This window comes from Habropoda laboriosa, unplaced genomic scaffold, assembly GCF_001263275.1.
Source record: "Habropoda laboriosa isolate 0110345459 unplaced genomic scaffold, ASM126327v1 scaffold5, whole genome shotgun sequence".
Classification (NCBI taxonomy): Eukaryota; Metazoa; Arthropoda; class Insecta; order Hymenoptera; family Apidae; genus Habropoda; species Habropoda laboriosa.
The window spans coordinates 2252361-2263167 of NW_017100161.1; the positions used below are offsets into that span (position 1 = coordinate 2252361).

Below are 10807 nucleotides of genomic sequence, written 5' to 3' on the forward strand. Positions count from 1 at the left end.
TGTACTATATGAAGTACTAAAATTTAATTGAAATACACCTCTATGCTTGTGAAAGACAATGTTCCTTGTTGCACAGAAACGAAAGTGCCAAATAGTAATTAGTTTCTAATATTTAATATTACTAATTTCAATCAAATATCGAAATAATCGATCTGTTATCAAATATCGAAATAAATAAATACACAATTTTATAATAATTTATTATTCAACATTGTAAAAATTCGGTCTAATGTTGCACATTGTGGTAGTTCAATAGAGCTTTAGGAAGAAACATGCTAATGTTTAGCGTTAGCTCCTTGGTAAGGCTGCACGTTCTCCACTGAATCTGATGGCTGTAGGTGGCTGATTGATGCTGCAACAGCATTGTGGAAACGCCTGCGACTAATCCGTAAAACTCTGCTCCACGCAAGCCTTCACTCGCTTCTCGTACTCACGTCGATTCTCTTTGTACAGTTGTGCTGCCATTGAGTTGGCAGGTGAATTCGGGTTCGGGTCACTTAACAGCGACTGCAACCACATAAGTCATACTCATTACACAATATTTTTAATACTTTTGCTTAATGATGCATGGCCATAATTATAAGTAGATGATACTCTTACTTGACATTGGTGATTAGAAGTACACTTGTGGTCAGTTATACAAATTACAAGCACAATTTTACACTAACATTATATGCAAATAATTTTTGAATTTAATGAACCAGACCTTTCTGAATTGCAACCGCTGTTAAGACAAAAACTTACAAATTTTTCAAGTTTTTCTTTCTTTTTCAAAGAAAATTGACAGAAAAAAGAAGTAGATATGAGTGTGTGAAACTTTAACAATTGTATCATTAATATATTTTCTATAGAAACAAAAATCAAGCATGTTCTATTTTAATAGCACATACAATAACATAAGCAGTTGACTTTTAAACTACATTTAGTAACTGCCATACAAAACATATTTGCAGTTATTGTAAAAAACTTAATTCCACATTACAGAACTCAAAATAAAATAATGTATAGAAAAAAGAAATAAAGTTTAATTGTTGATCATATGAAATTAATATTTCTCAATTAATTTTCAAAACAGATACCTATTTCTTTCTGCCTTATACTTACTGTTATTGAATTGGATGAATTATCATTGGTTTGTATGAAATTTAACATGCAAGATGCATTTGTTATGACAACACATGAATTAATGGAAACATAAAAACAGTGTTTAGGATATAGTTATTGTTATTAGATCTTTTGGATATGTTAAAGTACAAAACCACAGAAAGTATTAAATGTTTTCAATACCTGTATAGATGTTAGAATAGCAGACACATCATAAGTAGGGCTCCAGCGGTTCTGTAATATGTCCAGACAGATGCCTCCATCAGCATATACATTAGGGTGGAACATCTTACTAATAAATCTCACTGTAGGTGGTTTATTTGGATATTCTTCTGTAAATTCTATTGTAAGTTTAAAGGTACCATCTTCAAATGGAGTGTCATGTGGTCTATAAAAACAATAACATAAAAAATAAATGTATAATAATTCAATAATGTTTCTTATATAATTTTTCAATTAGAAGTTATTGTAACTTTAATTCATTATAAAAAACTCATTATAAATCATTATAAAAACTATTTATATATATTCTTACCCAAATATAACTGCATTCCATATCATAATATTATTGTCTGTGGGTGCTCCTGATACTCCAGTAGGTGGGTCTTCTTGTAATCTATTCATATAAACATTAAGTTATAAAAAACAGGTCAAAATAGATGAATGAATAGAAGTATTTATTTTATTCAATAAGTTATTTTACACAAATTGAACATAGTATACTGGTTTAGATTTCTCATATGTCTCAATGTCATTTCAATGCCTTTTTATATAAAACATTTTTTAACAACACACTATATGTACACAAACATAAATGATGAATATTCGTATATATACTTTCTGTTTTTCTTGCATAAATTAAAAGACGAACTACTAGCAACGAAAAAATAAATAAATAAACAAAAAATAAGAATTGCGTAAACATAATCGGTATGTAATTTTTAGAAAATATTTATTTTTTGTAATGATTTTTATTTACATAAACAGTGATCCATAAAGAATTAACATTTATAAAAGAAGTTACCAGGAGTCAGTCGAATATTTATGAGAATCAATAGGGAATGTCACAATATAAACAAAACCATAGCCGTTCATGAGTCGTGTGCGATTTCCTAGACATTCCTTCCGCAGTGATAAACACAGCTCACTAATTCATCGATTGATCTTCGAAAATCTTAATTTGGAATGCAAATGAAACGCAATAAATGATCATAAGCTCCTAATAATAACTTCGTAAGACAAGCTACAATGACGTTCGAACGTCGTGTAACCTGAGGAGTCTCAAGTGAAATTTTCGATGACTCTTATCGTACGCAAAGGTTACAAAGAGCAAAATACAAATACAAATTTCATTTATAATGGCGGTAGATGACACACGAAACGATGACATAGGAATCTTGATATTCACGGTACCTCTTAAAATCTCTCATTAGTCTCCTTCTTGCGGGGGTAGACATCCCTCACGAATGGGCTCGTCGCTCCCAAATCGTTGATATGGGTAAATTCTAGAACGTTTCGATACCGTCCACACCTCGCGTTAATGCTGTTCCCCAATAAAAGAAATCACAGCTCCGCACGACGGTTACTTCGACAACCTCGTCACATATACGAGAACGCCCGTTGTTTCTGCTGCGTACGTCTTTGCCTTTTGTCAGTCCGAAGGCCACCCTATCGTACAATACCGTTATAGGTTGTTCAAAATTAGTTCTACCTAACAAGTTTTCGATTGGCACTCGATTGTGTATCGATATTTTAACACCTTGAATTTCCACTGTCGTTCGTGGAAAAGGCCACCAGCATAAAACCTACGTAATAATCACCCTGAGAAATTCGTTCACCGGACTGCCAAACCACGGACAGCTGGATAGATATACGGAGGGGATAAGGAATGAACTGTTTTGCGCATGACGTCACAAACTAAAATCGGACATCCCAGCCAATAGTCCTTATTGTTACGTTCGTTGTTCGATTTAAATTTATTGCTTTAATTTAATAAAGAGTGCGTTTTGTAAAAAAAAAAACGATTGACTCCAAGAAGTAAGATGCAGTGCGTATGTTAGCAGTTTTTACAAGTTTAGTTGTACTATATCTAAAAACGTCACACAACACGGATTGCAACCAATCCCGAAATGTCGATAGTCTAAGCGTGGTTTACAATGCAACTTTTTACACTAAAATATTAAACCGAATTTTCATAAGTAATATGTGAAATGTGATGTCACGCTCCACGACTTTCGTGCGAACCAGACGTGAGAGCCATGCTTTGTAATTCTCATGCGAATCACCCTTTTCAACCTTGGCGCACTGAACATTTTTATAACAAATCAAGCGTTATCTATCTCGCCTAGTTATTTTATTTTTTACGCGGGAAGAGTATGAAACATAACAAATATTTTCGTTATATCTAAATACAATTTCAAACAATGACATGGCCGTACTTTTTATGCGTGTAATTTACATATTAAATTATTAGAAGTATAATATGACGTTCCTCTAATTTTGTTTTTAATATGCAATTACTTCATATATTTCAATACAGTATAAATTTTAATGTATATTCGCCTTGGTGTTAAAGTTATATTTCTAGGGATTTTACTGGATTTTGTACAAAAGAATTGTTATTGGTTACAATGGTATCGAATGCAAACTGCAATCTACAAATTACGAATTAGAAATACTCATATGATGCGTGTATTTTGTTGTATTTCAAAAAAGAGATGGTTAAATTTTGTTTCCTTTCATGACAGCAGCTTCTAATGCCGCCATCATTATATGTTATAATGTAGATTATATAAATAAAATCTGCCTTTTTTACGTAATATTTACTTGTACATAAAGTATTCAAAAATCGATAAGAGCATAGGATACTGTTAAAGGCGCACGCGTGAGCAGATACTGATACATGTCAGCTGTCTACCGCTGAATACAACCGTAAATTGAGAATTAAAATATTCTCTATCCTATTACGAAGTCTTCCAATGCAGAAATATAGTTTTAATCAAACTTAATGGCTTGTGATAATCGTACGAGAGTGTACCTGGGATATGAAGATGAATATGTCACTGATAAACATCGTCCGAATATTAACTTTATGACAAATAAGATCGGTGGATTTCCAGTAAGTTGTTTCTTATATTAAATCATGTTATGTATATTTAAACAAGGTACAAATACATAGTATAAATTTAATTAAATGTATTATTATTATTTATAGAACTGTTATGAAAAAAATATACTATCATTACCACAGTGTAAGTTGTGCAGATTATATCAACTCTTGGCTCTTCAGCTATATGTTCCATTAGATAATTCCAAGTACCATCGAACACTTTATATTTTCGCATGTATAAATCCAAATTGTTGGAATCAAAATGAAAGTTGGACTTGTTTAAGAGTTCAAATACCAGAAGATGTATGCAAACCAAATGCTTTAGATAGTAGTACAGTAAATGTACCATCTACAACATCATGGTTATCAGATGCAGATGATTGGGGTGATAATTTGAATGACAATTCCTCTGAACAAAATGGAAATAATTTATTGCCAAACAATGTAACAGATTTCCACTTTTCTTTGCAAAAAGATACAGATGAAAATATAAGAGAAGAATTTTCTGCATTACATGTTGATGACCCTAATGCAAACAGGTATGTATGAAATAAATGAAGATTGCAAAAAATTCAAGTTTCTAAGAATGTACTTGTTCATTGCTCAAATGTAATTTATTTTAGTCCAACAAGTATAGAGTCTCCAGTTGGAATAGGTGCTGTAGGTAAATTAGATTCTCCTCAAGCATCTGCTGAAATTGATGGAGAAGAAAGTGAAGTTGTTTGTATTGATACTCCAATCCAGCCTCAATGTGATTTAATAGATTTATTGAGAGAAGTTACTCCATTTCCTATTCAAGTAGAATCAAACATTGATACAAAATTATCATTTGTTGAAATATTTATTTCCGTCGAAGAAGAAGTCTACAGTGCAGATGTGCCACAACATGTTCGTGATTTACTCCTTGAATACCAATACAAAAATCCGGATTTATCAACAAAGTCTGCAGCAGATATAGATGAAGGCAAGACCATAGAAACAGATTCAGAAAAATATGAAAAAGGCATTCCAATGCATGGAGATGAAATGTTTCATAATTTTGTCTCTCAGATACAGAAAAATCCTGGTCAACTTTTACGGTACAAATATAAATAGTGCTAAATAATTTTAATTACATTTCATATTGCTACAAAATTTCTTGTCCTGTTTAATGTTCCAGATATTCCCGAGATAATTCTGCACCATTATTATTATATCCTATCAGTGGATGCGTTGGGAAATGTCGACATTGCGGTGGTGAAATGACATTTGAAGTCCAAATTTTACCTACATTGATTTCTAAGTTAATACTTCAACCGCGAGTTGAAAAAAATTTCCAAATTGAATTTGGAACTGTTTTAATATACACCTGCGTAAGAAGTTGTTGGTCTCCATTGGATTTATACAGGGAAGAACATGTTATTGTTCAAGCAGAGAAATTATAGTGATACTACAATTAAAATAAATTTAATAGAATTTCGAACTTCCAATTTTAGATGAATTATGGTTGCATTTTTTTGTAGCAAAATACCGTCCACCTTTTTGCATATACATTAGAATTCATAGTAATGGTGTATACAAATAAAATTCTAATTTCTGATATAAGATTCATTGAAAATACCTCTCTAAACAGTTGTGTTAGGATAGTTATGAAAAGGACTTGTAATTTTACTTTTAAATTTAGTGTAGTGTAAGAAAAAATATTATACACTGCTATTCATACATAAATACAGAATCGTTAATGGAAATATGCTTACTTATTCCACTATTCATAATATTTAGTCATATTGCTATGTCCAAAAATGAATGTAGTATAAATATAGGTACAGAACCATATATGCTTAATCAATCATTTATAAGATTATTTTTAACAATGTACATTTTAAGATTAAAGCATTATGGAACTTTGAAACTATATTAGTTAAATATTTAGTATGTCCTGGTCATAGGGTGTTCTATAGGATATTTACGCTTTCCATACAAAAACTCCATTGTGTTTATATAACCATAGTCACCATTATGAACTGGTCCACGTTCTATATCTGATACAATTGAATGTATTTTATTGTGTGTTATATATGCAGCATTAACTCCTATATTTTTTTCAATATCTGCATTTCGAACACCAATACTGTATGATCTTGATGAACGTGTCAAATTAGCATATACTACATATATTTCTGTTAGCATTTCAGTTATTTTCTGCAGCTCTGTAAATTTATCTACAATTTCTGATCCATTGCGTATTAATATCCTTGCAACACCATCACTTAAGAGATTTATAGTATCTTCTAAATGCTGTGCACCATATTCCAATGATGGATGAAGATACTTTGAAATAGATGTAACTGAGTTTTGCTTTTTAAATATTGAATCTATTATATTATATATAGGATATTTCTGCATGTTTCTTTTCTTGTGCACATGGGTATGTGATTCTTTTCCAATATCTTTTAAAATATTCACTGCTACATATGTAAGTGCATCTAGATTATTTGCATCCATTGTTGTTAAAGCTAAAGCATCATGAAATGCTTGTGTATATAGTTTATTATGCAAACAACTTCTTGCACCAATTAACTGTAATCCTGCTTGAATACAGCTCAAACATTTATTTGCACAATATGTTTCAGTAATAATTTGCTCTATTTCAGCATTTTGATTCTCATATTTATCAATTATTCCACTTGTCAGATATGCCACACTTTCCATAGAATATAGAGAAAATGTTATTTCTCCTAAAATCTTTTTTGCAATATCAAATTCATATAAATTTTTATCAAAATGTTTTATGTTAAAGATATCTACTATTAATTGGTTTGTAAAATTTCGTAAAATACTGATAGCCTGTGCTGTTACATTTTGATTTCCAGGTTTTAAATATTCTAATAATATAGGAAATGCACTTCCTGGCTTGCCAATAATGTTTTCAGTAGGTATTACTGTATCTTTAAAACAAATTGTACAGGTAGATGTGTCATGTCTGCCAATTGCCTCACAGACATTATTACAAGTCACACCTTCAAAATCACGTTCAACTAAGAGTAAGGAGAATGAATCAGGTGAATCTAACCACCTACTACCTGTATCCCTTGCTATAACTAAGAAAAGATTAGAATTTATTCCATTAACAACAAATGTTTTTTCACCATTTAGTAACCACGTATCTTCTGTTTCTGTTACAATGTAGCTTTTAATATTGTTAATATTTGTCCCATAGTCTCCTTCATTTATGCATATTGTAGGAGTTATTTCACCACTCATAATTTTTGGATAATATTTAAACATTTGTTCCTTTGCTCCATATTTGAAAATTATTTCAATGGGTAAGATATGATTTTTTACTATATAGGTGCCTAACCAAGGCAATATACTAAGTGTTTCTATTAATTTCAATGATTCTGTCTTTGAGAAGTTTAAACCACGATTACCTTCATCAATATGGGCTCGAAATACTTCAAGTTCTCTAAGTTGATCTAATATCTCCTTCTTATCCAATATATCATTATTAACACAACTTAATATATAACTTTCTATTGGTTTTAACCAATCAACAAAATTCTGATACCTATAAGGATGTGTCTCAGGATAAGCAAACAATTCTTCACTAAATGTTTTTGCAATCAAACATTTTATAAAAGGTTCTCTTTGTGGTTTCTTCTTAGCATGAGGTTCAAACAGAATGTTCTCATGTGTTAATCCAGTAGCTGTTGCTTCTTTCAGATATCTTTTTAACATATAATTTGACTTTAAATGAAAGATTTTGTTCTTTTGTAATAATTTTTGTGTGAACATTATTAAATATTATTAAATATTATTTTTGATGCACATTAATCATTCCTTTCAAAGGTAATCTTATTTTTTCTTTCGTATAGAATAAGCACAAGTATTTTCAACAGAATTTCATACCATTAATAAAGTACTACAAACAACATGAACTGAATATCAATTGTAGAACTTTACTACACACATTAATTGTGGAATTAATTTCTTTTACACAAGAAAATTTTTACATTTGATTTACAAGTATTAATTATTAAGAAAAACAAAATAATTATATTAAAAATGAAATTATTTAAAATTTCACTCAATATGGGGACTTTTTATTTTAACTTAACAGTTTGTCACACTTTCTATGCTATGCATACGATTAAAGATGGCTTGAAGGAAAGCTGGAGTAAAGGTTGAGGGAAGTGTCATTTTATGACAAGTAGTACTGTAATTTTCTTTTTTTAAATAAGATCAAATTTACATTTGATCATGTCATATTTAAATCAACCTGATTACGTACGTTATGTATGTAATTGTGGATCTTTAAAACCAATTTCGAAGATTTATTTTTGCAGGTATTGTTGGAAAATTCGTTGCGGGTACTGTGTTTGTCATGAGGTAAAATAAAATAATAATATTATTTAAATATTATTTGACTGTATCCTATGAACTTGTACATTATTAATATTAGGTTTTATAAAATGAAATTATAAAAATTTTGAATACAAATGTTTAATGTATGAGCACAGAGGAATTTAATTTTTGTTAACAGGTTGATTCCCATTATTGTCCTAATTGTATGGAAAATTTGCCAACATCAGAAGTTCGTTTGCAAAAGAACAAGTAAGATTTAAATACAAACAAATTTTTAAATGTACATTTGATTGAATTTTATAATACATTTATAATGTGTTAACAGATGTTCTAATTGTTTTGAATGTCCCTGTTGTTTTCAAACATTATCCACAAGAGCTGGACATGTACCTTTAAGGGTAGCACCTCCTGAAGGAGAAGATGCTAAAGATGGTAAAACAACACCAAAGAAAGTATATTATTTGTCTTGTTCATTATGTCGATGGACTTCTAGAGATGCTGGTATACCAGATCAATCTGTGGGTATGTTTAACTAAAACTTAGATATTACATTTATAATAGTATTGAAATTTCTTAATGATAATTTTTAATTTTGTTTAGCTACTGGAGGTTGGCCTGAACAAGAAAATCCTCATATAAGTCGCATTAATGCTTTAATTGATTATCATAAAATACTAGCTTCTATAGAAAAACAAAAATGTGAAAAAAAGAAGTATTCTTTACCAAAGTATCATTATACACCAATTGTAAGGCATTAAGAAATCATTGTCTTCATTTTTTAAATGATAATCTCTATTTATTTATAATTTTTTTATATTTTAGACTCTATTTGAAAGAACATCCTTTACATCTTCTCGTTTTGGTCGTTCTGGTCTTGTACGGTCGTATTGGTCTCGTCAGTCTGAAAAACCTGTTCGTCCACTGGTTGTTCAACCATCTCCAGCTATCGCTAGTACAGAGGTAGAGGAGTTGCGAGCAGAAATTTTCACAGAACAAGTGGACATAACTAAGAGTAAGCAGTTGTTTATACTAAAACAAAATTTTTCATTATGTTGTAAATTTTCATACAAACAATATTTAAATACAGTTACTACATTGGAACAACGATTACGGCACCCAGATGTACAAGCAGAAAATGTAAACGAATTACGTCCACAACATAGGCAATTTTTTGTTAAGAAATCGTTGCGGTGTCGAGTTTGCGAACATAATCTTATTAAACCAGATCTCTGTCCACATTCTATAAAGTTTAAAGTTCAACTTGCGGCATTGTAAGTTTATAATATTTCAACATCTTTTGTATTTTTATATAAACATCATAGTATTACGATGTATCTATGTATAGTTATCATGTACCAGAAATAAGGATTATTACTTGTGAACCACTTCGACCTGGCAGGTCAAGTGAGTTGCTTTTAAAGTTTTACAATCCAACTCCACATCAAACACAAATAACACTGTTACCATTGGACACACCAATGACTTCTGTTGTAACAGTTGTAGATGAAAAAGAAGAGGTTAAACAAGGAGATGGACAACAAGTAAATATATATTATTTTTTAACCTATGTTACTTTATTAAAGGAAAAATTTTTCTGACACTAATTTTAGGGATCCGAATCACCAAATTTGTTACCTTCTATCGTTCGACAAGTGCCTGTAACAGTAGAAACAAGACCCGTAAAAATTACTGCAAATGCAGATTTAGTTTTGCCTCATAGTCCTCTTATTCTGTCACGTAAAGATGATGCTGCTGAATATGATTATTCCGCCGATACGCATAATTTTCAAGATGATCCTAAGTATATATCTTTTAAGTTTTAGTTATGCGTGTTATTTACGGCTATCATATGTTAAAAATTTGATACTTTTTTTAAAGGCTCGTAATCTGGCGGAAAGGTAATAAAGCAGCAATAAAACTGCATTTAACTCCGCACGAAAATTTAGAAGAGAGTGAAAATCAATCGGTTATAATTGGATTTGTTATGCAATATGGATATGTGAATACAATCACGACGCTGGAACACAAAGCACCTCAAAAGTTAGATCTCAGAGTTAAAGTATATCTTACTGTGGGAAAGATTATTGGAAGTGCTTAATGCTTACTGCTGTATCACGTGGATATTAATATTTATAAATACTATCCAAATTTAATTACTAATATAAATTCTCATGCTGCACACAGTATATGTACCACTTATTTAAATGAAAATATTTAAATGTTAATTTACATTAATTGTATAACGAATGA

At 30.5% G+C, this 10807-nt stretch overlaps 4 protein-coding genes across 6 annotated transcripts in view; 2 read left to right on the forward strand and 2 right to left on the reverse strand.

Moving 5' to 3' along the window:
* LOC108578208 (ubiquitin-conjugating enzyme E2-17 kDa) overlaps positions 1–2974 on the reverse strand; it is a 3258-nt gene extending 284 nt beyond the window's left edge. The window contains exons 1-4 of one of the 3 annotated variants that reach the window (XM_017941494.1): positions 2864–2967; positions 2518–2772; positions 1640–1720; positions 1288–1492 (exon numbers count right to left, since the gene is read on the reverse strand). In XM_017941494.1, the coding sequence (XP_017796983.1) occupies positions 1288–1492; positions 1640–1720; positions 2518–2561 (330 nt within the window). In that variant the 5' untranslated portion in view covers positions 2562–2772; positions 2864–2967. Of the gene's footprint in view, positions 1–226; positions 508–1287; positions 1493–1639; positions 1721–2517 lie in introns of those variants that run through there. The other 2 variants (XM_017941496.1, XM_017941491.1) reach the window with 2 other exon arrangements.
* A 1137-nt stretch (positions 2975–4111) lies between these two features.
* LOC108578371 (programmed cell death protein 2-like) lies at positions 4112–5637 on the forward strand. Its single transcript, XM_017941692.1, has 4 exons — positions 4112–4222; positions 4319–4752; positions 4837–5292; positions 5373–5637. Exons 1-4 carry the CDS (start codon positions 4112–4114, stop codon positions 5635–5637), a joined length of 1266 nt encoding a protein of 421 aa, XP_017797181.1.
* Positions 5638–6121: 484 nt separating this feature from the next.
* Positions 6122–7998, reverse strand: LOC108578396 (acyl-CoA dehydrogenase family member 9, mitochondrial-like). Its single transcript, XM_017941720.1, has one exon. It carries the CDS (start codon positions 7985–7987, stop codon positions 6122–6124), a length of 1866 nt encoding a protein of 621 aa, XP_017797209.1. The 5' UTR covers positions 7988–7998.
* A 454-nt stretch (positions 7999–8452) lies between these two features.
* LOC108578356 (dynactin subunit 4) lies at positions 8453–10731 on the forward strand. Its single transcript, XM_017941676.1, has 9 exons — positions 8453–8581; positions 8736–8806; positions 8883–9079; positions 9158–9303; positions 9380–9569; positions 9645–9828; positions 9903–10098; positions 10168–10358; positions 10436–10731. Exons 1-9 carry the CDS (start codon positions 8453–8455, stop codon positions 10653–10655), a joined length of 1524 nt encoding a protein of 507 aa, XP_017797165.1. The 3' UTR covers positions 10656–10731.
* The last annotated feature ends 76 nt before the right edge of the window (positions 10732–10807 follow it).